This window comes from Ovis canadensis, chromosome 2 (assembly GCF_042477335.2).
Source record: "Ovis canadensis isolate MfBH-ARS-UI-01 breed Bighorn chromosome 2, ARS-UI_OviCan_v2, whole genome shotgun sequence".
NCBI lineage: Eukaryota > Metazoa > Chordata > Mammalia > Artiodactyla > Bovidae > Ovis > Ovis canadensis.
The window spans coordinates 253,225,902-253,251,409 of NC_091246.1; the positions used below are offsets into that span (position 1 = coordinate 253,225,902).

Consider the following 25,508-nt stretch of genomic DNA (forward strand, 5'->3'; position numbering starts at 1 on the left):
CATCTCCTCCCCCTCCCCTCCCCTGCTCAGCGGCCCTAATGAGAGACAGAGAGCAAGAGACAGAAGCAGTTTGTCAGCGGCTCCAGGTGTCCGGGGCCTAATTGGCTGAGCTGGGGGGGGGGGCGGGGGGAGGGGGAGGGCCGAGGGGGAGGGGGAGGGGGCCTCGCTGACTTTGGCTGGGCGGGCTGGGAGAGGAGGTAGGGGACAGGGTGGCCTGGGCTCTCGGCGCCCCCGGCGGGGTGGGGGAGCTCTCTCTCAGTAATTACCCGAGACTGGACGCAGATTGGCCATGGCAGGGAGTGAGTGGTGGCAGGGAGGCCTCGTTAGAACCTGGGCCGACAAGCTGGCACGTATCACAATGCGTTAGGGACTCGCTGCCCTGATGGCTCAGGCCCTGCTGGCCCTCTGGGAGGAGCAACGCCCCGAACGTGGAAAGAGGGAATGAAAAGAGGAGCAAACCTCAATCTTCTCGTCTATATAAAGCAGCCCCTCGTGATCCAGAGGCTCACAAGGAAACCCGATCCAACCCTTCCATCCGTAAGCACCTACTATGTGCTGAGCACCTACTATGGGTGCGGGAGGCACTGCCATTCACTCCTTAGCACAGCCATCGAATGATGTGACTTCAGTCTTGGAAAAACTGGAACTCATTTCACCACCCACAGCACCGTGCTATGCCTATCGCGGCAGCCCGGATGCTGGTTGCGTGCGAAGCATTTGTTGAGGCCTTCTGAGAAGCAAAAGAAAGGGCCAGCCTCAAATTGTCTTGTTGACTCGCTAAGTCAATTTGACTCTTTGCGACCCCGTGGACTATAGCCTGCCAGGCTCCTCTGTCCATGGGATTTCCCAGGCAAAAATATCAGAGTGGGTTGTCATTTCCTCCTCCAGGGGATCTTCTGGATCCAGGGACCGGACCTGTGTCTCTTGCATTAGCAAGGAGATTCTTTAGCACTGAGCCACCAGGGACACCTGATCAAATCATCAGGTTCAGTGAAATATGGGTATTGGCTCTTCCATGTTACAGATCAGGAAACTGAGGCTCGAGGAAACTAAAACACTCGCCCAAGTCTGTACAATCAGGAAGTGGTGGGCTGGGATTTGAACTCAGAAAGTGTAACTCCAAAGTCGATTCTCTTTCTAGCATTTTCCTCTTGCAGGGCCAGCTTGGTACCTCGCCCCGCCCCAACCCCATGGTACCATTCTTTGCAGGCTGCCTACAATGCTTGCGTGGTCCCACGGGAAGCCTCTTTGTTAGAGGGGTACAGCAGTCAATTGCAGCAATGTTCCCCAAAGTTAGAGCTGCCTGGTTTTCTTGTCGGGGGAGCAGCTGATGGGGTCGAGAGGGTGTCAGTGGTCCTGACTGACCCTTGGTGGCTGTGTGCGCCCACCTCTCTGACAACGACCCTCTACCCGCTTCACCAGCTGTCCTCTGCCAGCCTCCGCCACCAGCCCCTGCCAGGTTGTCTTGGAGGAGGGCAGGGCAGAGAGGCCTTGAGTCAGCCTCGTCTGGGTGGAGCAGGGCCCAGCCAGCCCTCTCCCGGACCAAATTCAATTTCGAAGCTTAATGAGTTTGCAGAGGAGCCGGGTGAGCTCACGGACGCCACTCCTTGCCGGCTGGGTGGTTCCCGGCCGGGCCACCGAGCGCGCAGCGGCCCGAGCAGGGAGAGCCCTGGGCTCCGTCGAAGAGTGGCGGGGGCACTGAGCAAGTGAAAAATGTCAGAGCAAATTGCTCTTGACAGCGTTAATATCTGCACCTCATAGCAATAATTACATGTAAATAAATAGCGAAATCACACTCAGCTGGAGGCAGCTTGGGGAGGACAGGCACTGCAAAGGACCAGCTGGGGACCCTGGTCGCTCTGCTCCATCCTTCCTTCCCTTCTGAGAAGAGTCTCTGCTCCCCGCCCCCCTCCAACCAGACTGCACTGCAGCAGAGAGCGAGACAGCAAGATCCTGGCCACCACGCTAAACACAGAAGGGAAAAGCAAATGTTTGAGGCCCCCCGCGTTCTCCTCCACCTAGAGGGACAGCTGGGCCAAGCGTCCTCCCAGCCTCTTTCTCTCCTCTCCCTCTAAACGTACATTCCGCCTCCTGGTCTCTCTAGAGAGACGCTGCTGAAATCCACGTCTCTGCCTCAACCTCTCCCCTGGGCACTGCCCGCCTCCCCTTCCGGCCTTGACCTCCACACGTCCACTCGGACCCGAGTCCTCCTTCTGCACGCCCTGCACCTGCTAGGATTACATCAGCCTCTGGGCCACCCAGACTCCACACATCCAGCCATCTATGCCTCTCTCCCAGCCTCGACATCCACTCTGCTGCATGGCGTCACGCACCACGCCAAGTCACAAGGTGACATGGCACAGCTTCCTGGAGCATCAACTTCCCCTGGTGCTAATTAATTTTATTATGATGGCCAACAAATATGGCTCCACAGCGGCAAAGCAGGCAAAATGAGCATGCGTTTTAAAGGTAATCCGTGAGCAGTCTGTGACATGCTGCTCATGACTCCCAGGGCCTTCTCGGGGGGCACATTTTGCACTCTGGAGTGAGCCTCCGGAAGCCCAGCATGCGCCCAGAGTTGCCTCTTGTTGCCATGTGTGGGGACCTCTGGGGGCCTTCTTGGGGGGCACATTTTGGACTCTGGAGTGAGCCTCCAGAAGCCCAGCGTGTGCCCAGAGTTGCCTCTTGTTGCCGTCTGTGGGGACCTCTGGGTTTGGTTTGGTCTGTCTGTAAAAGCAAGGACTATGTCTCATCTACGTCTGAATTCACAACATTTAGCAAAAGCCCTTTAGAGGCGTTTGAGGGAAGACAGAAAAGAAACAAAAAAAAGTAACAGGCTTGAAGGAAAGCGAGGAGGGAAGAGAAAGGCATCGGAAGGTGGAAGATGGTGAGGAAGCTGCTGTCCAGGGAGGTGACAGTCCCCAGACGGGCCTGGGGTTACAGGTACAGAATGGAACTTGGGGGTCCACCCTCTCCTTCCCAGAGGACCCAAAGGCTGCTTCTGCAGGGGGACCCAATCTCCCTCCCACTTCTTGCTCGCGCCGTAGTGAGTTCCCATGAGTCAGCGCTCCCCTGCCCTGGGAGAAGGAGCTCAGAGGGCCAGCCTGCCAGCTACTCCTCCGCCCTGCCTGCCTCGTTGCACAGGGCAGGGAAGCAAGCTCCATTCTTCGAGAAACAAATATCTTCTCCGGAGCAGCCCCCGCGTCCCGCACCATCTTGTTTAGCTCACCGACTAATCCACTTATCGAGGATAAAGCGCCTGTGAATCCCCATTTGATAAAGGCAGCCACAAAATTAGCAGAAACGTGCCCACGGCTCCGATGTACCAAACAAACAAGAGGCTGGGGACGGCCATGGAGAGATGTTGTCTCTTTGCCGGCCCCAGGCTGGGAGAGATGCAGGATGAGATAGGAGCTTTTCGGCTGGCACCCGGGGCTGGGAAGGCGATGCCCTGGGTTGTTTGAGAAGGGGGTGGGGGAAGTAATCAGAAAGGAGTGCCCACCCCATCCTCTAAGGCATGCACCCCAATGCAGCGGGCTTCCCAGCTCCCAACACAATCCAACTACATGACTCTGTACTGACTGCACATCCCAGCTAACGCAGCTTCAGCGCTGACTCCACGCCAAGCAACATTCTAAGCATTTCCTGTGTCAACCTACCTACTGCTCACAACATCCCTGCCAATCAGGCACTGCTGTCATCCACTTTTTATAGGCGACGAAACTGAGGCCCAGAGACGTCAAGTCATTTGCCCAGGATCACAAAACTGTAACCTCTGCTCCCACCTGGAGCGTTATCATCTAAAGCACTCCCATTCAACCACGACCAACTGGAGCTCCACCTGCGTCTCCAAGAACTGTCCCCGACTCTGACAGCAGTCCCTAAACCACCTGGCAGTATCCCCAGCAAGCCACAGTCCCCTCCTCGGCCACTCGTGTAAGAGCCTTCAAGTGACTGGAGGCCGCATGCCCCCATGTGGTTCGACGACTGTCAAGTTACCTCCTGGGGTAACTGCCAGAGCCAGACTTGATCTGCGCCTAGGCTCGCATTTAGTGCCTCTGTCATCGGGGCTGTAGGGACCTCCCCGCAGGCCCTCAGAGGTCCCTGTGCTTTGCCCCGAGGGGCTCTGGGCACTTTGCTGACATGACCTCCTAACCGTGGTTGCAGGGTTAAGGATATCACAGAGACAGGAGAACAGGAGCTTGGGTGAAAAGTCGGCTCTTCTGAATTTAAGTGGCTCCTCCGAGGGTGGCTTTGAGGGAGGGTCTTCCCTGCTCTCGGATCCAGGAGGAGGGAGGACCAGATGGACTCTGGAAGGCTCAGACCCTGTGCTGCCCACACACCCACCAGCTCTAGGGTGGGGAGCAGGGGCAGGTCCCAGCCTCGGGAGCGGGGACATTAATCACAGGGGGGCCCCTGTCAGGGTGGCATCTGGAACTAAAGAGAAACACTCATCAGAAGGCCAAGACTTTTCACCCCTGGTTCCGGGGGCTGGGAGACCAACCACCGCCACGCCAGGAGGCCAGGGCTGGGAGCAGGGCTTGGGGTGAGGTCCCTGCTATGGACATCTGGCCCATCCGTGTCCACGTGAAGAGGAGAGGGAGCCTGGACGGCAGCTGGGCTCCAGCAGGTTCCCACACCCCCTGATGCGGGAACCCAAGGTGCAGCGCCTTCCTTCCCCAAAGCTATGCAGTTAGCAGGGGGCGGGACTGGGAATCAAACCTGAGTCAGGCTGCAGGGCCGGTCGGAGCTCCCGCATGCCCTCTGCACTTGCCCCCTCCAGCTCTGGAGTCCCCCTCCTGTCTGGGATCGGGCCCACCCCACTGCCGTGAGCTCATCTCCCTGCAGCTGTGTCTCCGAGGCCATCACTCCCGGCTCCCCGTCCTCCCCGCCTCGCCTCTCCTGGCTTCTGCCTTCTGCTTCCTGTCCTCGCCCCCCTCTGCACAGCTCTGACCCTGCTGTTCTTCCTCCTTTTCCTTCTCTCTCTCTGTCTCCAGGCGTCTCTCTTCCCATCTCTGTTCCTCTGAATGCTTCTCCCCCAGATTCTCTCACCGTCTGCCCGCCTCCCTCCCTCAGCCTCCCCTCCTTCCCCTTCCTGACCATCCTGCTTGCCTAGCTGAACCCACCTCCCCTCTCTCCATCAGCGTCTCGCACCCCGATCCTCTCTAAGGGTCTGTCCACGTCCTGTGCCCACACACCTCCAGCAGGCAGCTCCCTTTAATCAGCCCTGGAGCTCGGCGTGCCAGAGTCGAGGTCGCCAGGTTGGAAGGCGAGGTTTCAACCCTGGTCCAGCAGGTTGTCAGCCCAGGCTGGAGAAACCCTCAGCCAGCCTCCCCTGCTTCTTCCCCTGAGGGGTTTTGGCAGCTTTCCTCCAAAGCCCCTTCCTGTCCCCTTCCTTTGTCGCCCAGGGTGGACCATTCTGAGTCACTCCAGAAGCTCAGGAGGCATCTAAGAGCTGGGAAGGCACAACACGGTCATTCCGGTCAGTGCTTCTAAGCTTTCCTGCAGGTGGGAATCCCCCGGGAGCTTGTCAAGGTGCAGAGCAGACCTGGAGAGGCGAGAATTCTGCTCTGACCGCCTGGCATGGAGGGAAGAATTTAATTGCTGGCATCGGGCAGACCGGGCTTTTGAATTCTGACACTGTCCCTTGCTGCTGACCTTGAGCTTTGCCTCTTCGAGTCTGCAAAATGGGCGTGACGATTGCGGGCACTCAGAGCTCAGTGAGGACCAAACAGTTAACGGGGCACATCATTGGCCCCTCTGGTTCTGAACAGATGGGGGATTTCTTGTTATTATTGAGGACTGTGTAAAGATGCTGGAAGAAAACCCCGTTTCTTTGGGGCTCAAAGCAGAGTGGGACCTCAGCTGGGACAGGCACTTCCCCAGAGGCTTAGACAGGGAGACTGGAATTGGCTGGGGGTGGAGTCAGCATCCAGGGCGTTCAGGGAAGGACACCGGGGGAGTCAGGGGTGGGGATGGCTGTTCTGTGTGACAGTGAGAAGGCAGCCCCCAGGGGGCGGCTCAGGAGCTTCTGCCCCGGGGCGTCACGTCTCAATTTCGGCCTGGATGCGCACTTTTTGTGTAACACTCGACAGTGTTCTCATGGGACCTTAATCCTCTGGTGCCGCAGGTCAGACCCCCATCTAGCAGGAGCGTCAGCCTCATGCTGGGCTATCATGCTCTCTGCTGGCCCCCAGCAGCCCAGCAGGGTGGAGGGACAGGAGCTGGGGAAGAGATGGGTCTCCCTGTTCAGTGCGCTCAAAAAGGCTTCCCAGGGTTTTGCGCCAAAGTGGGGACTGCCCATGCAACTTGACTGCATTCGCTGTCCACCGGTCAGATCTGCAAGGACCTGGGCATGGCCACGCTCACTGTGCCCTAGGAAAGGCCCGGCTAATCCCCGAGTCTTTCTAGGCAGTGAAAAGTGTGCAGCGCTATAGCACCAGTCTATCATAAAAGGAACGAGTGGGTTAATTACTTCAAGGCAGTCGTCTATCCTGGAGATTGCTGAGAGAGGTCTCAGTCCTGCCCCTGAGTCACTTCCTAAAGAAGGGGGCCTGGGGGTCAAGGTGCTGACGAGAGGTTGACAAGGTGAAGGCTCCCTAATCTGCTGCTCAGGATGTGCCAAACCTCACAACAGCTGCCTCGGACGGGGCCTTCTTTAAAATATAGACTCCTGTCCTCCACCAGAGAGTCTCTTGGACTGCAAGGTGATCAAACCAGTCCCTCCTAAAGGAAATCTGCCCTGAATATTCACTGGAAGGACTGATGCTGAAGCTGAAGCTCCAATACTTTGACCACCTGATGCAAAGAGCCAACTCATCGCAAAAGACCCTGATGCTGGGAAAGACTGAAGGCGGGAGGAGAAGGGGGAGACAGAGGATGAGATGGTGGGATGGCATCACCGACTCAATGGACATGAGTTTGAGCAAGGCTCCAGGAGATGGTGAAGGACAGGGAATCCTGGTGTGCTGCAGTCCATGGGGTCTCAAAGAGTCAGACATGACTAAGCAACTGAACAACAACAACGACCTATCAGGGTGGAGCCTGGGAATTTCTATTTTTAACAGGCATTCCCAATCATTCTGATGCACAGCTTTGGGAACCACTAACTGAGTCTCCTAATCTTCTGAGAAGCCGCTCTCCAACAGTCTTGTCAAAACCAGATCCTGCCTGTACCCCTAAGACGAGGGTTTGCCTCCCCTCACCTCTGCCCAGCACCCCCCTCCCGCATCACCTGGACCCTGGGGGCTCTCCCTGTCCCAAACAGACCAGACAGCCCTGGCGGCTTAGGATGGGATTGTGAGGGGTCCCTTTTGCGCTCAGGTTACATAATCTGACCTCTTATGGCCTCCTGGATTTCCACGGTGGACCCCAAGGAGCCAAGGAAGGCGGTGGTCTGTCCAGCCGAACCTGGAGGCTGAGGAAGGCGTGTGCTTGTGCGGTGGGTGTGGAGGTCACAGACGCTGTCCCGCCACCACTCCCCTCGTCTGAGGCATCTCCTCCTCTCTGGGGGCTTCTGGCTCTTGGTTTGCCCGCTCGACTATTGCCAAACTAACTGGAAAGCCTCGGAAGGCAGGGGTCCTGGGGAAGGCAAACCCGGATGGATGCCCAGTGTCAGCGCAGCTCCACCCGTGCTTACCGGACCCGCTATGCACCAGGCTCTGTGCTGAGGGCAGGCCCCCAGAAAAACCTGGCTCTTGCTTAGGGAGAGAGCAGAATCCAGAAAGTCAGCATCCAGAGGTAAAAGTGCTTCCCCGGGAAGGAGCGCAGGTCGCTCAGACTGGAGGAGGGACGCTTCTCCTCGGAGGAAGTGAAGAGGGGTTGGGAAGTGAAGGTGGGGCGGCGGGAATGTTCTAGCAAGTGCATCACCGACTTCCCCGGGGACCAAAGGAAAGCAGGGTGGGGGCGAGGAGAAGGAAGAAGGGCCCGTCTGCTGGGCGCGCTAGCTGCCCGGCCCCCGGTTCCCCCCAGACTACGCGCACCGGGCCCCACCGGCCGCAGCCGCCCCGCGCCGGCCGGACGTTCCGGGGGCGGCTGGACCCGCCGCCGCTCCCTGACGCCGGCCCGGCCGCCGAGCCCGCGCGTCCTTATCTCGGGGAGACAGTTGTTGGGAATCACTTTGACTGAGTGGTTTTGTCTCCCCGCATTTTCCACTGTCAGGCGGCCTCGGGCCATGGATCAAAGGCGCGGCGGCGGCGGCGGCGGGCGGGCGGGCGGCGGCGGCCGCGCGGATCCGCCGTCCCCCCGGATCCGCCGTCCCCCCTTCCCCGCCCGCGCCCCGCTCCACGCCACCCCCGCCCCCGCCGCGCCCCAGGTCCGCTGGGCCCGGGACCGCGCCTGACCCGCGCGCAGCCCCTGCCCGGAGCCCGCCATCGACGAGCTGGGTACCGAGAGATGGGGGGGGCGGTGGGAGACAGAAACGGGGGCGGGGGGCTGGGGGAGGGGAGAGGGAGGGAAGGGGTGCATGGGGGGAGGGGCGGGGGAGGGGTGCATAGGGGGAAGGTCTGGGGGAGGGGAGAGGGAGGGAAGGGGTGCAAAGGGGGAGGGCGGGGGGAGGGCCTGGCAGGGAGGAGAAAGAGGTGTTGGGGGGAAACCGGGAGAGGCTGTGGGAGATTAGGGGACGGAGCATGGGGGAAGGTCTGGGGGAGGGGGAGGGTCTGGGGGAGGGGGAGGGTAGGGGAGGGGCAGGGGGAGGGAGGAAAAGGAGGTGTTTTCGGGAAACCGGACAGGCCTGAGAGATTAGGGGACAGAGCACGGGGGAGGGTCTGGATTTGAGAGAAGGAGAGATGGAGAAAAGGAGAGTGGGACGCAGACAGGGCCAAAATGGGCGGCGGGAGGAAGGCAGGGGGAGGGTCCCTGAGCGGGCTGAGGGTGGGGTCAGGCCCCCTCCTTCCAGAGACCGGGCTGGCCCTCCTGACTCCCAAGGAGACAGGAGCACAGAGTGGGCGTCTCTGGCTGAATCACCCACGGGAGGTGGGGGCCACGCTCGGGCCTCCTGGGGGACCCTGGCTCACGTCTCAGATGCTCCCAGAAGCCCCAGGAGAGGAGCCTCCTCCCCCTGATTCCTTCCCATCAACTCCGACCCCACAGAAACCCCCTCCAGCCAGAGCAGCTCAGAACACCTGTCCCAACGACCAAGGACCAAGGTGTTGGAGAAAGGTTCCCACCGGGGGAGAGGGCTCAGCCGGGAGGGTCTGGAGGGAGGGGGAACCCTGGAGCTGAGGTTGGGGCAGGTCAGGAGCCTAGACCCAGAGGCAGGGAGGAGCAGGAAACCCCAAAGGTGCCAGGAAGAATTGGCCTGGGGCCCCACACCAGCTCCCTGGTCCGGCCTTGGGAGCCCCCATCTGCAAACAGCTACGGCACAAGCTACCAGATGCGGACTTGCCGTGCGTCTATCAGCACACTTACTCCTCAGACTAGCTCTGAGATGGGGACTATTTATTAGCTCCACTTTACAGAGGGGGTAAACTGAGGCAGACAAAAGCCTGTTCGGAATCGCCCAGGCAGAAAAGAGACAGTGCTGAGGTGGGGCCCAGGCCCAGGGATCCCAGAGCTGCTCTGCCCTCCTACCTCTTAGGGCCCTGGGAAAAGCTGAAACCAAAGGGTTTAAGGACCTCAGAGTCTCACCAGCGAGTGGAAGACAGACTACTTTTGTGACGTGTACTGGCCAACAGCATGGTCTCTGGGGCCAGGTTCAAGTCCAGGCCCCAACACTTGTTAGCAGCTGACCTTGGACAAATGAACTAAACTGCTTGGTGCCACTGTCCCCCACCTCGTCTGTAAGACAGAAATAATTCCAGGTCCTCCCCTTCCAAAGTAGATGTTATGACCATTAAATGGGATAATCCGTATAACGAGCTTAGGACAGCATCTGGCCTGTGGTGTTAGTGCCCCCCAAATTGAATTATTACTATTATTACTGAATATTTATCTAGTGACACTTGGCTGACAAGGGTCTACATAGTCAGTCAAAGCTAAGGCTTTTTCCAGTAGTCATGTATGGATGCGAGAGTTGGACCATAGAGAAGGCTGAGTGCTAAAGGATTGATGCTTTTGAACTGTGATGTTGGAGAAGACTCTTGAGAGTCCCCTGGACTGCAAGGAGATCCAACCAGTCCATCCTAAAGGAAATTAGCCCTGAATATTTACTGGAAGGACTGATGCTGAAGCTCCAGTACTTTGGCCACCTGATGTGAAGAGCTGACTCACTGGGAAAGACCCTGTTGCTGGGAAAGATGGAAGGCAGGAGAAGAAGGGGGCAGCAGAGGATGAGACGGTTGGATGGCATCACCAACTCAATGGACATGAGTTTGAGCAAACTCTGGGAGATGGTGAAGGACAGGGAGGCCTGGCGTGCTGCAGTCCATGGGGTCGCAAAGAGTCGGACACGACAGTGACTGAACAACGTTTGTCTAGTCATACAGGTACTTTTAATGCCCTGATAAACTGATAAATGCACAAGGAAAGCACAACTAACCCAGCATGAGGGGTGAGCGAAGGCTCCTGGAAGGGGCCAGGTCCCAAACAGTAAGTAGGAGTGGGTTTGAGATGACGACAGGGTTGTGGAGGAGACCTGGGCAGGGGATGTAGCGGGTACAAAGGCTTGGAGGCAGGAGAAGTCTGGCTCTCTGGGGACCCTCAGAGTCTCCCCTGCCTTTCCTGTCTGGGGACTTGCCTGGCCTCCGAGGTCCGGTATTGTCCTGCCATCTCAGAGTTCTCCTACAGCCAGGGACCCCAGGGATGGACCGGCCCAGTCCTGAGTCTGCGTGCTGTATTCGTTGCTAATCTCCCTTATTGTCCTCCCTCTACGGCTGGGACGGTCTGGTTCAGCACACTCCCCGTGCTAATCAGAAAGAAGGACCGATTCCCCTCTTTGCATTCTCCTACCGTGCCAGGCAGGTCTGGTTGGCTGAACCCCTGGCCTGGTGGGAAGCCTGCCAGCCTCAGGCTGGGGCCCCAGAAGGTTGGGGAGGGCAGGGAGGAGGCACAGGCTGGAGAGAAGGGCTGGCCCCTACCCGGAGCCCGGGACTGGGGCTCGTGAGCTCCTTTTACAAAGAACTCCCGGGAATCACGGACTCTGCGCAGGAAGGATGGTTCCTAACTAGTGGGTGGCCCACCGCATTCACGGCACAGATAGGGAAACTGAGGCCCAGAGGGGCGAGGCGTCCACCAAGGTCACACAGTGAGTCAGAAGTAAAGTCCAGAGGGAACTCAGATTGGCCACTTTCCAGCCAGTGACCAGCCTGGGCTGGGCTGAGCCAGGCCTCCGGTCCCAGAAAAGAATGGCTAATTCAATTTCTTTCTTTTTTTTTTCCTTTTCCGTTATGGTTTGTGACCGGATATTGAATATAGTTCCCTGTGCTCTGCATGGGACCATGCTGTTTATCTGTTCTATATATAATGGTTTGCTAATCCCAAACTCCCAATCCACCGCCCACCCCGCACCCCATTTCTAGTCAGGGCAGGGAGACGCAGAGAGGGACACACTGCCACTTAGTGAGCTCCTCCCCTGCGCCAGGCACGGCGCCAGGCATGCCACACGAACCATCTCATGTATTTCTTAAAATCCTACTGGGTGACTAGTATTGGCCCCATCTTCCGGATGAGGAGACTGAGACGCAGAGAGCTCGTGTAACTTGCCTGTGGTCACATAGCGAGTATGTACAGACAACCTGGGACCCAAAGCCTGGTCTGTATGATCATCTCACCGAGCCGGTGATGTGTCTGAATTAGACACCATTTCAGCATTTGCCATATTAGTTGCTGAGTATTAGAAAAGACGCTGATGCTGGGAAAGATTGAGGGCGGGAGGAGAAGGGGACGACAGAGGATGAGATGGTTGGACGGCATCACCAACTCAATGGACATGAGTTTGAGTGAACTCCGGGAGTTGGTGACGGACAGGAGGGCCTGGTGTGCTGCAGTCCATGGGGTCTCGGAGAGTCAGACACGACCGCGCGACTGAACTGAACGGTCCAGTCTGCACCAGCCTCCTACTCCTTCACTGATTTTCCTCTGAGCAAATGCTACAGTTACCCCTTTGAGAAGCCTCCTCCAAGAAGCCTGCTTTGACCATGCCCTCCCTTTTCCGAACTCCTCTGCTCTTGCTATCAGATCTGACCAGAAATCCTGCTCAACTGTCAATAACTGATTCTCTCATTGTTCTTTGGTGAGTCTCGCCCAGAAAAGACTTGGGAAGAGCAGAAACAGCTGTGTATATTTCTTTTCTGCACCTCCCTATACTTTGTGTTGGGCTTCCCAGGTGGTGCCAGTGGTAAAGAACCTGCCTGCCAATGCTAGGCAATATGAGAGCCATGGGTTCGAGTCCTGAGTCGGGAAGATCCCCGGAGGAGGGCATGGCAACCTGCACCAGTATTCTTGCCCGGAGAATCCCATGGACAGAGGAGCCCGGCAGGCTACAGTCCACAGGTATGCAAAGAATCAGACACGACTGGAGCGACTTCACGCACACGTGCATACTCTGTGTTAATAGCAGGTGGCAAACAAATGGATGAAGGGCATTGCACGCAGTGACATCCAGGCTGGCTCACCAGCTGCCTCGAAAGCCTTGGGCACAGAGCGAGCTGCATGCAGTGTGGCCTGCAGTGCGCCGGGGGGCTCACCAGCGCTTGTTGGAGGCCCACTGCGGACCAGATACCAGATTCTGTGTGTCACCAGGATGGACCGTCACACACACACTATGAAGACCTTGGTCCCTCCGTCCAGTGGTGCTTGGAAACATCTAGATCTCCCCTTCCCTGCTTGATGACACCAGGCCCATGGGGAGGGGCAGAGGTCAGCTCCCACCTATACCTCCTCAAGGAGGGAGGTCTTGATCGCTACAGATGTATGGTAGACCAAAAAAAAAAAAAGAGAGAGAGAGAGAGAGAGAATCAGAGCATCTGTGGAGGGCAGCCCTGAACCCGCGGCTCTCGTCCAGACTCAGGGAGGCAGGTTCAAGATTCTGTCTTCCCAGAATCCCATTCAGTCCTCTAAGAATGGAGAAAAGCCCAGTGTGTGTGTGCTAAGTCGCTCAGTCGTGTCCGACTCTTTGCAACCCCATGGACTGTAGCCCGCCAGGCTCCTCTGTCCATGGGATTCTCCAGGCCAGAATACTGGAGTGGGTTGCCATGCCCTCCTCCAGGGGATCTTCCTGACCCAGGGATGGAACCTGTGTCTCCTGTAGCTCCTGCATTGCACGCAGCCTCTTTACCACTGAGCCGCAGGGGAAGCCAAGGGGTGCCCTCCATGATAAAAAGACCCCAAAGTCGCCCGGAAGCCAGGCAATAAACCAGGCCCTCCAGTTCCTAGCAGGACTTGCCCATAGGCATGACCTGCTCCCATCACTAGTGTTCAGGAAAGTTCCCCATCCAGGTCTCGCCCGTCTGTCCCCCACCCCCCTCCCCTCCCCCGTCCCCTCCACCCAGGAAGAAGGGGTGAGAAAAGCAGAGACATAAACACGGGTCTGTTTTCACAGGAGACGAGGGCCTCTCCCTGTGGGCTGGCGCTGGGCTCTGACTGACGTGAGCAGGTGGCTGTGTCTGGCGAGCAGCCTCCAGGGGGGAAATAACTGAGCCTTTCCCACTGAGGTAGGTTAACCGTGGACAAAGGGAAGCTGGGTGTGAGAGCAGGATCTTGGCAGGGTCTGTCCCCCTGGGGGCTGGGAGGGCTGAGGATGCCTGGGACCCCGAGGCTGACTCTCTGAGCGCGCAGCTCATCCTTGTCCTGCGCTGGGAGTCAGGCGGAAGGGGCACTGGGCTGCGGGCAGGCCTGATTAGCTGAGTGGACACTGCCCACCGCCCCCAGTTGGTACCCCCATCAGGGCTATGACTAGGGCTGGCAGATCTGTGACTGGTTGGGGGGGGGGGGTCTGGGAGCTGGGCTGTTACTGATTCAGTGAAAGCCAGTTGGGGAGGGCAGATGCTGCAAAAGGGCATTTGGCTTTAGGTCCAGGAAAATCTGGCCACAGACTCTCGGTCATTTCCACAAGCTGACCGCTGACCCTACGCCATCACCCCTGGTCATCGTGAGAAATAGGTGTGTGAGTGGGTGGCTGGGGTGACTCAGATAGCTTTCCCCTAATCCTGGGGAAAATCAGCGTCCTTCCAACCGGGGTGGGTCACTCCTTCCATCCCAGCTCATCCTTTCCCGGGGCCAGAGGGCGGAAGGGGACAGATGGCCTTTCCTGTGCTTTCCACTCCCTGCACCTTGGCGTCCTCTCTTCCCAAGACTGGAAACCAACTCAGGCATTTTCCAGCACTGAGGGGAAGGGGGGAAAAGACAGAACAGATGGAATGCCAGTGCAACAGAGTTGGGAGGTGGGTGGAGAGCTCATCAGGTGGCTGCCGTAAGGCAGCCCGCTCCAGTGTTCTTGCCTGGGAAATCCCGTGGACAGAGGAGCCTGGTGGGCTACAGTCCATGGGGTTGCAAGAGTCAGACACAACTTAGCAACTAAACCACCACCACTACCACTTGCCAGGCACTGTACTCAGATTCTCCTTTAGTCTTCACAGCAGCCCCGGAAAGGTAAGCATCATCACCACAATTTTCAGATGATGAAAGGAGGCCCAGAGAGGTTAAGCCAGTGACCCAGGGCCACACAGCAACTTGGAAAGAGGCAGAACCAGAACTCCAACTTGGCTGCTCCCTGGCGGAGGCTGTGCAGTTTCTCTTGCCCCAGGCTTCCCGAGAGAGACCTCCCGGGACAGGGAGAGCCTGGGAGAGACCCTGAGAAGGCGAAGGGAAGGAAGCTGGAGGCAGAGGAGCTGCTGGGAAGGGAGGAGAGGGGAGGGCGGGGCAGGGCCCAGAGGAGCGCTCACTCGGCTGGGGTTAAAGCCCCATGTTCCTACAACCCGCTAAGCCGGAGAAATGAATTCTGATCCCTCCAAAACCCAACCTTGGAAAATGTGCGAGAGAAGGGTCTCCTTTCAGGGGAGCGGGAAATCCTTCACACCTCCTCCCGACGCCCCGGTAATGCCAGGATGTCCCCAATCTGCTTTGAGGAATGGAGAGATTAAGAATAATAAAAAAATTGCAATAAAATATGTGTGAAGGAGGGGGTAATTGTGGACAAACGCAGCATTCAAATTCATTTTTCAGCTCTTTTACACACCATTTCAATCTTATTTTCTGCTTGTTAATGAGATCTTGTTGCCTGGGCTAGGCAAAACCTTCCAATATCAGGACGTAATTGCACATAATTTTCTCTCCTACCAGTGATTTGCATCAGTTTTTTAAAAATTCTGGGCTATTTAACACCCCACGATCCCCCTCCCCGTCATCCTGCCTACAAATCTCCTACTCCCTCCTCCTTCCCCGTTCCTGGTCCAGCAAGACTCATTTTAAATGCTTATTATAGGCGCAGTGTCGCCAATAAAGGCGAGAAAAAAACACACACACAGAGAGGAAGTGAGGGGGAGAAAAAGGCGAAAGGGAGTTTCCAGTGGCCACTGCGTCAGGGGCCCAGGCTCAGGGGTAAGATCAGGCTTGACCTTATCCCGCCGAGGGCGAGGGGCAGGTGAGATGCGTGGGCCAGGCGCACCTGCTGAGTCCCATCGCCACCACTTGCCTGCTCTGTGACCTTCAGTAAGTCACTTCACCTCTCTGAGCCTGTCTTCCCAAGTCCCAGGGGCCTGGAGTCACTTCCCAGAAGCAAAGGGCTGATAAGAGGCATGGCATCCGTCCATGATCAGCTGATGGATTGTCCTTCCTTGCTGGATCAGGTCCCCTGGAGGCCTCAGCAGATGCCAGAAGGGTCGCGGTGGAGAGGCATTCAGGAGACCCCACCAATAAAGAACTGGAAGGCTCTGAGCTTTGTCCCCGCTGATCTAGGGGGGGAGCTGGGCTTTTTGAAGACGTAGACCATGAACCTGGCCATGGCATTAACTGCCACTGTGGCCTCAAAACGCACTTTCCCCACGTGGATCACAGGACCAACCCTCCGCGGCAGACACGAGAGAACAACTCAGTGGGCTCTGGAGCCAGGCCAGTCGAATCCCGGCTCTGCCACCTTCCCAGAACCTACCAAGGGGCTGGCAGGTGGCAGGGGCCTAATTAACGTCTGCCAGACGGGTGGACGGACGGATCAAAGTTGAAAGTTAGTTGCTCAGTCATGTCTGACTTTTTGTGACCCCGTGGACTGTAGCCCGCCAGGCTCCTCTGTCCATGGGATTTCCCAGGCCAGAATACTGGAGTGGGTTGTCATGCCCTCCTCCAGGGGATCTTCCCGACCCAGGGATGGAACCCGGGTCTCCTGCACGGCAGGCAGGGTCCTTAACTGTCTGAGCCACCAGGACAGTGCTGCATAGCTCCTTTTCCTCAGCTGTAAACAGAGGTCGCCAAGCCTGGCTGGATGAAGCTGGCGCAACCTTTAGCTCATCCACGGCTGGCCCATGGTAAGCACTCGCTCCATGGAAGCCGTCAGCACATCTCTTACAGGAGATACAGTGATCACGACCGACCGTGTGATTGACTTCACACTTAGAGACTACTTTCCATTTTTCATTAGGGGGGGGATCGTAAATATGTAAATCCCTTCACAGGTTCCTCCACTTTAAGCTCCAGAGAGGAGCCAAAGGGGATGACGCTGGGGGCGGTGTGATGGAGCAGGCAGAGGCGTGGTGGCAGAAACGCCTGCTTCCCAGGAAGGCGCCCACGGCGGGGGCCACGGGCCCGGGGTTCCAGCTCCGCCGCCACCCCGACGCTGGGATCTGGGCGATTTTCTCCCCCTCTCTGGGCCTCAGTTTCCACTTCTGACTCGGATGAGAAGCTGCCTCTAAGAAAGCCTGGAGGAGAAGGCAGCCCCAGCCGTGGGCTGCTCCCCGGAACACGGTGGCACAGGCCCCGCAGAAGCCCCGGGACGGGCGGCCTGCCGATGTGACCATGAGGGCCTCCAGCCCTCGTGACCCTCGAACCAGCAGATCCTTGCTCCTGATTCTTTGCTCAGAAGCTCAGATAGGTCAGCGCTGATTATGAGTCCGTGGCCTGTCTCCCCCGTCACACTGGGAGCTCTCCAAGGCACAGCTGTGGGTGCTTCCACCATCAGACTGGGGCGTCCACAGACAAGGGCTCCTCTTCCGTCAGACTCTGGGATCTGAGCACAGAGCCCCCGAGTCGCTCCTCAGGGCGGGGGCTGTGTCTCCCTCATCGCGCTGGGGGATCCAAGGACCCAAGCGGCCCCTCTCTCTCCACCCGTCACCCTTGAAAGTGTGCCCCACTCACGACTCCAACGCAAGGGCTGGTACGAACTGCTCCATCTGCAGGAATCGCATCACCCAAAGGGGTGTCACCGAAGGGTCCTTTGGTCCTAAGTTCTCCTCAGCTGATTTCTAAGAGCTGCTTCCAGGCAAAGCCAGGCCCGTTCACCTGCTGACTCCCTAATGCTGCCAGGCTGGGCTCTGGGGGTGAGTGAGGACCTGGGCCCCGAGGAACCAATCCTCAGGGTCATCTACACCTCTCAGGAGGCTGCTGCCCATATGACTCAGCTCCGCCTATTGGCCCCTAACCTGAGGTCCCAGCCTCAGTGTTCTCATCCACAACATGGGCTGAAGGAGCTTTTCTGTCCACTGAGCTGGAAGGACCGTCTTCCCGAGATGGTTTCCCCTCACTGCCCGTCAGTCTCTCAAAAAGAGAGCAAGGGTGTGCGTTTCTGCGAGGCAGGAGGGCATGGGGGTGGGTCAATCTCAGGCTCTACAAATGAGAGTGGGACCCAGGCTCCGTCCCTTGGTGGAGAACCCCTGGGCCCACCCATCCCAGGACCACACAGATAAGCTGGAAGCGTGAAGACGCTCAGACAGGGGAGGACGTGCATGGAGAATCAGAGCTCAGAAAAGCCGAGAACGTCCACCTAGGACCCTGAAACAGCCCCTGGCACCTTCAGGAAGCATTCGCAGTGTGACTCCAGGGGATCCACACCCGGAAGCCACCCGGCCTGCCCTGACGTGTGTCTGCCTCGCCTGCAGCCCCTGCGCTGCCCTCCAGCAGCTGCTCACCTCCTGACCCCCTCTGCCCCTATCAGACCCCCTGTCTGTCTTCACACCTTTGATGGGAACCTCCGGACGGGTCTCCAAGGTTCCCTTGATCCATCACGCCCCACACGACTGTCCACCCTGAGGGGTGGGCGGAAGCTGGGGCCTCTCAGAGGAGGGCAGGGGCGCGGCGAGCTTTCGTCTGACTGCCCACAGCAGCGGGTCAGGCTCTCCCCTTCCCCCCTCCCACCCCCCGCCTGAAGTGTCTGGGCCCAGACAGCACCTGGAACCTCCTTACCCTTTAATCTCAGTGCTGAACCATGCTCCCCAAGCTAGGGGCCCCTTAATTTGCTAGTCTCTCCTCTGCTCTGTGACGAAAGTGCTCCTTTCAGGGCTAAAGCTCAGCCCGCAATGAGACAGGGGCCTGAGGAGAGCAGCAGAGGGGAGCCAGGTGCCCTGGACGCGCGGGTCCAGCCCAGCCAGCGTGTCCTGTGCCCCCTCTGTGAGGGGCGCTGGAGGGCCCACTCAGACTCCACTCTTCAGATTTCCTCTGATTTGTTTTGCATCACGAGGCTGGGCCCGGGCCCCATTCTCGCGTATGGACGTCCTGGGTCTCTGCAGTTATATCCCTACCCGGCCGGCTGCTGATCCCGTTGTGTCTAAACCTGGCTCTGGAAGGTTAGCTTGGCCAGTTAGTCCTTGGCACCAACGAGATGGAGGTGGTGGCCTTGAACCCCAAAGAGGACAGGTAGGCTCCACTGGAAAACATTCTGGTGGCAGTCTGCATCAACCCCCCAAGTGGGGCCTGAGAGCCTTGGAGCTTCACCCCGGGGAGCTCTGTCTTCAGCTGCTTTCGTTCACTGGGCACTCACAAGTCTGCGCTAGACCTGGGCTAGGAGCTTTACCTAGGTCTCCTCAGTCAGCCTTCCCAACCCTACAAGGTGCGAGCTGGCATCACCCCCACTTCATGGATAAGAAACCTAACCTGTAGAGCGGGGAAGGGACCCTGCGTGCGTGCTCTCTACACGCCAGCTGTCCTGTCCATGGAATGGGGTGATGCTAGCTCCTACCACACGCACAGGATGGAGCTGAATGCATGCTCAGTCGCTCCCGACTGCCACTCCATGGCCTGTAGCTCGCCAGGCTCCTCTGTCCATGGGATCACCCCAGCAAGAACACTGGAGTTGCCAGGGGGTCTTCCTGACTCAGGGATTGAACCCATGTCTCCAGTGGCTCTCCCACTGCCTGGTGGAATCTTTACCACTGAGTCATCTGGGAAGCCCCAGTAAGCCCTCAATGACACACATTAACTGAGGCAAATAGGAAAATCCCCCAAACATGCAGAAAATTAAAGGGTATTAAGCAGGGGAAATATTTTACACCAACGGTGGCTCATTTTTTCGATAATAAATGTTTTAGGCTTTGCCAGGCCATGTGGTCTCTTTGGAAACCACTCAACTCTGCCATCACCACAGCACAAAAGCAGCCATAAATATGTAAATGAATGGACATGGCTGCGTTCCAATAAAACTTTATTTACAAAATCACGTAGTTGGAAGGAAGCAGCTTGCGGGGATGCAGCTGACCTCTTTGGTCCCATTTTTTTCCTTTACGTAACAGATTTCTCATATTACTATATTGTCCTGGCAATGGTTGTGGGGGCAGGGAGGGAGAGAACTAACGTTTATTTGACTCCTATTTTATGCCAGCTCTGTGCTGAGTGCTTTGACCTGTTAGCATGCTGAAGGCAGAGAAGGCCCTTCTTAGGAGGTTAGCAACTCTTTATTTAATCACTCTTGTTTAATGGGGGATACCCCAAAGCTCAAAGATGCTCACTAGCGTAACTCCCTGAACAGTGGGGCTGGGATCCCAACCCCGCTCCAAGCCTCACCTGTTCTTACAGCTGTTCAGGTAAGTTTGCATCACATGTATTCTCACAGACACGAGAGAGGTGTCTCAGAAGGTGGGAGGCAGGGTAAAATGAGTCTTGGATTTAATTCTTTCCCTGTGGATGTCTGAGAGCCTGTCATAGCAGCAAACATGAACTCAACAGTTCTTCCAGTTCGCTCTGATTTCAAGCATCACTGAGTCCTGCTCCCCAGGCTCACCAATAACCACATCAGCTCCAGCTTGTCTTTCCGCCTTCATCTAAAGATGGTCCCACCACTTCTAACAGCTCTCCATCAGGCATGGAGTGACTTAACCAGCAGCCAATCACATGTGAGGGAAGAGTTCCAAGACCCAATGGGAGCAGAGTTCCCGGGCTAGAATCATGCCTCCGCCCAACATCCCCGCCCGACTGATTCTCTCCACCAGGAGGTGGTGGTCTTGCCTTTCACTCGCTAGTCACTCCTGGTGACCAAAGGTGGGAGAGGGAGCCCAGGATGGAATCTAAGAAGGACTACTGCTTCTAGAACAAAGCCGCAACCACAGCTCGCATCCCCTAGGAAACAGCGCAAGGCTTCCATCAGTGCGCTGAAAACGCCGACTGTTACGGTCTGCACAGTCAGGAAGCAGGCGATGGGCCAGATTAACAAGCTCTGGGTGGTGAGAAGTATGGAGACCTATGACGGAAACCTTTTCTCTGCAACTGCCCACTGGGTCACCGGACTTGCAGATGACAAACCCGGGGTGAAAGGCTCACAGAACGACAAGTGAAGGTGGGAGGAGCCCACCCCCACCCGGCCTCCCACGCAAACCCTCTCGAGTTGACCAACAGCCAGCGGTGTGGCGGAGACCACAGGCTTCTTCCCCAAGAGGGAGCCACCTGCGTCCCCCTGAACCCTCGCTGGATGGGCTGGCAAGCCTCTGGCCCCTCGGACCCTGGACAGAGAGGCGGGGGCCCCTACCTGAGGCGACAGGCCGTTGCTGACGGGGTTCATGTGGTTGGAGGCGGCCGCCGGGTTCATGAAGCTGTCGGAGTAGCTGGAGAAGCCGTGGCGGGCTCCGTAGGCAGAGCTGGTGTCCGCGGCTGCAGCCGCCGCAGCGAGGCCCCCCTGGTGCATGGTGGACGGCGGGAGCGGCTGGGGCCGGTGCACGGTGCTGCCCCCGTCTGCAGAGAGAGCCAGCAAAGGGATGAGCCAGCGGCCTGGCCCCAGAGGGTGAAGCGGGGCAGGCACCTCCCGTCTGGAAGGCAGGTCCCCAGCCCCCTTCTCTGGACCTCCATCCAGCAGAGGTTGGGGGGGAGGGGGCTGCCTTCTCTCACTACTGGGGATGGGACACCCGGCTTCTGAGCAGGACACCAGGAACTGGCAGGTCTCGACTGATAACCGAGCAACATTCCAGACAACTTCTCCACACCTACTGCGCACCAGCCCTGTTCTCAGTGATTGGCACATAGTAGGTGCTCAATAAACCTTATCTGGGCTAAAACTCAGATCTCATTGAGGGCTCTGTCAGTCTGTTTGGCGCTGTTGGATAACATTTGGTGAGCACCAAAATCACCAGTGCTTTCACAAATCCCATCCAAGGGTATGAAGCAAGAATGATTCCCATTTTACAGATGAAGAAACTGAGGCTCAATGGGATCAGGGCCCACCCTTGCGCAAGGTGATGTGGCTAGGGAGCAGGGGGCCAGGGTTTGAATCGCCACTCTGTTCCTAGCCGCTGGGCTGCTCTTCTCTGTCACAGCCTCGCCACGTGGTCTTCCAGCAGATGGGACCTTCACCGTGGGCGACGGTTCAGTTTCTCATCAGGAATCACAAAGAGGCCTCTCTCCCCAGCTTCTAGAACTCCAGCCTGCCTGTCCTCTAAGAGGAAGCCACGAGGCTCCTCCATGAGACAGAAGTCAAGCAGTGGGTTCCTGCTGTGTGCTAGCGGGGTGGAGTGGAGGGAGTAGGCAGAGGGCAGACAGCGGGGCATGGGCCAGGGAGGAGGGGTGCTACCCTTCTCTACCTACAGGGCCCACCACCGTCTCTTCTGAAATTTAGTAAGATCCAAGAGATTCATGTGACTTTCATAGTTTGAGAAGCTCTGTTAAACGTGCGCATGGAGGCGACCTTGCTTCTCTTCACCTGGATGCAGAGGCAAGAGGTTCAAGAGCAGGACACCATCTCTTTTATCTTTACTGTCCACATCAAAGCAGACAAACACGGTCATTAAAGAGCAAGAAAAACAAATAACCTCTCTCCCCTCCTTCCGCCAAAGAAAACAATTTTTATTCCTTCTTTGCCGAGGAGGGAAGACGTGGGTGAGGGCCGGGTGGGGAGATAAGCGGGGGATGGAGGGGCGGGGCAGATGAGGGGGCAGGGGGGGTTGGGGGCGGGGCGGGTGAGGGGCGTGGCCGAGATGCCAGGATGCAGCTGAGACTCACCTTGGGAGATGGTAGTGGTGGGGTAGGTGGAGTCCGGTAGCTGGTAGGGGGGCAGCGTGGGCATGCCAGTGGGCGGGAAGCCACCTGGCAGAAGGTGGTTGAACGCTGCCAGCTGGTTGGCTCCTGCCTGCTTACGCCAGCGGGCACGGCGGTTGCTGAACCAGACCTGGGAGACGGAGAGCCGAGCGATGAGCCCTCAGCCTGGTTTCCGGCAAGGCGCTGAGGCACAGCTAGAACCGGGCCCCTGCGCCATCACCCTGAGTCCAGCCAGTGTCCTCCTCCGAGGAGAGCCCCACCTTGCTGCAGCTCAGGACAGTTTGCGAAGCACGTTCATGGGTAGGATCCCATTCTGTCCTCAGGACCTCACTACCCAGGGACGAAGTCGTTGTTATGACCCCCATTTTACAGATGGGCAAACTGGGCCCCAGAGGGGGGGAGGGGCTTGCCCACGTGACAGGGTGGCCCGAGCGACTCTCAGCCCAGTGCTCTTTCCCTGCAGCTGCTCCTGCCCTGAAGGAAGTCAGTGGATGACCATCCTTGTTCATCCATGTTGCACACGCCTCATCTCCTCCAGGAAGCCCCCAAGGAGGAGGCCACACATCCAGAACCCACCTGAATGAGACCCACCTGCCAGACTCGGATGCAAAAGCTAGTTCTGCGTCTGGAGCCTGAGGCCCTGCTTGGCTCACGCTGCACAGGCTCCCTGAGTTAGGAAAGCGCACCACCCCCATGCCCACCCCCAAACACAGGGACTCACTGATACCCTAAGATCTCCGAGTCTCCCTTTCCTCCGAGCCCTGTGCTCGCGCTCCCTACATCTGTCCATACGCAGACCCATGAGGCCTTCCTAGTCCCACTGACCCAGGGGGAAACTGAGGCTCACAGAGGTGGGAGCACTTGCCCACAGCCACATGGCTAGTCTGTGAGGTCCAAAGTTCAGTCAGTCTGACTTTCTAGAACCCTCTCGTCTGGATTTGCAGCAAGTTCCCTGGGATAGGCCAGAGAAATATGAGTGTACAAAACGGGGCTCCTGAGAGGTGGTGCTTCCCCACCTTTGGACTTTGCATATGCTGTTCCCTCCATCTCAAACACTCTTCCCAGTGCTGGCTCCTTGGCCTGCAGGGCTCGCAGAAACGCCTCCTCCTGCTCCAGTGGGCACTGCCTGCCTCAAAAGTACTTTAGGCCAGTCCCCACCTCCTTTTCTCAGGAGGCCTCCAGCTGTGAGCTCCCTTACCCGAACAATTATTGTCTTTATCCATTTTTCTTGTCTCCCCTCTGGCCCTAAGCCCCACAGGCAGAGGCCAGGCAATCCTGGCCCCCTGCTCACACCTCTATGGGAATCCTTGTTGAATGAATGGATGGATGGTGGGAGGCAGAGATGACTCTGGTGAGTCTCTGCTGGTGCTGCCCTCCGCCCTCTGCAAAGCCCAGTGCGGAGTCCTCCCCTTCATGGGTGACGGCCTAGGCCTCCCCTGGCACAGATCACTTGAGACCCTCAACCCTCTAGTCCGCGTCTGCTGCTGACCTGCGGGAGGGGGAGTCTGAACGGGGGTGGAGGCGTGTTTGTGTCCCCTCGGGTCATTTGTCTTTTCTCCGAGGGGAGAAATGGCATTCGGTTTTCCGAGCTGGATGAACAGAGCTGCTGGCTCTGACCCGTTTAGGGTTCACAAAGGAAAGAGATGTGGTGGCCAAATAAAGATGAAAAAAACTGGCTTCCACATGAAATGCAGGGCCTGGCTGCTCCCACCTCCCCGGGGCAGAGAGGGCTTCCCCAGGGGCGTCCAGGGCAGATGAACGCTGGCCAGGCTGACTGAGGCCCTCTGAACAGCTCTGTTTTAAATCAGCGTTTCCCAAAGGCTGGGGCTCCTGCACTCCAAGGTGGAGACACCTCCCCAGAGGCGAGTGACACAGACATTAGATAACCTTGAACCACTCCCATCTCTTCAGGGCCTGGGGTGTGTGGAAGAGAAGGTCTCAGCTGGGTGCTCAACGCCCTTCATGCCTTCCTAACACTCATCACGGCCTCCCTGGTGGCTCAGCTGGTAAAGAATCCGCCTGCAATGCGGGAGACCCCAGTTCGATTCCTGAGTTGAGAAGGTCCCCTGGAGAAGAGAAAGGCTACCCATTCCAGTATTCTGGCCTGGAGCATTCCATGGAGTCGCAAAGAGTCAGGCATGACTGAGCAACTTTCCCACACACAACATTCATCAACCTCTCTTTTTAAGACCCAGAGAGGATGCCCTGCCAGGGGATGCCTTCCTGAAAAACCTTCCCAAGTTGTCTCGGTTTCCCTGTGTGTGTCTCCAGTCGCCTTCCTTCTATGAGAGAGATGTGTGCGTGCGTGCGTGTGTGCCCAGTCGCTCAGTCCTGTCTGGCTCTTTGCGACCCCATGGACTGTAACCTGCCGGGCTCCTCTGTCCATGGGATTCTCCAGGCCAGAACACTGGACTGGGTGGCCGTTTCCTTCTCCAGGGGATCTTCCCGACCCAGGGATCAAACCCACGTCTCCTGCATTGGCAGGCGGATTCTTCACCCCTGAGCCACCTGGGAGGCCCCTGAGAGTGATGTGCATGTTTATTTTAAAATACACTGATTTTATTTTATTTAAGGACGTGAAGATATGGATATTGCAAAAGTGGCCCAAATCCTGAAGACGGTGGAGAAGGATTTATGTTTGGGATACTCTGCTCTGCTTTTGTTTGTTTAGAGAGGGTCATCTGCAGATAAAGAGGACTCAGCTAAGGCGGGAACGTTCTCCCGCCTTCTCTCCTCGGCCGCCTGGCTCCTGCTTTCCTTACGTCCCTCCCTCCCATCTCCAGGCGCTCCCAGGACTCCACTCTGCGTCAAGCAGGACAGGAAGGACAGAGGGTGAGTAGGACATGATCCTAGCCCTCAAGCTGCCCTTGGCCTGGCCATATGTCAGGCATGTCAAAGGACAGCTGCTCTTCAGTACAGTCAGCTTAGACGGGCTGGCGTGCGAGGGGCCACGAGGAGGTCTGAGGAGGGGCTTCCAACTCCCCCCAGAATCCAGGAGGACTTCCTGGAGGAGAGGGCATGCCTTTTGCTTTCTCTTTCTCTCCTCTTCTTCCTCACTGTCCTATTTCCACGGGGCTGCCCCCAGTCCAGCAGGCATCTCCATCTTCACAAACTGTGACATCACACAAGAGTAGGGGCTCTGGAGTCTGATCAGTTGCCTGAATTTGAATCCTGCCTCTGACTCTTAGCTAAGA

At 57.5% G+C, this 25,508-nt stretch overlaps 1 protein-coding gene across 4 annotated transcripts in view; it reads right to left on the reverse strand.

Annotated features, from left to right (window-relative positions):
- PAX7 (paired box 7) overlaps positions 1-25,508 on the reverse strand; it is a 107,535-nt gene that overhangs the window by 20,831 nt on the left and 61,196 nt on the right. For all 4 annotated transcript variants that reach the window (XM_069575133.1, XM_069575132.1, XM_069575130.1 and 1 more), the window contains exons 6-7: positions 22,279-22,444; positions 20,816-21,018 (exon numbers count right to left, since the gene is read on the reverse strand). In XM_069575133.1, the coding sequence (XP_069431234.1) occupies positions 20,816-21,018; positions 22,279-22,444 (369 nt within the window). The remainder of the gene's footprint in view (positions 1-20,815; positions 21,019-22,278; positions 22,445-25,508) is intronic.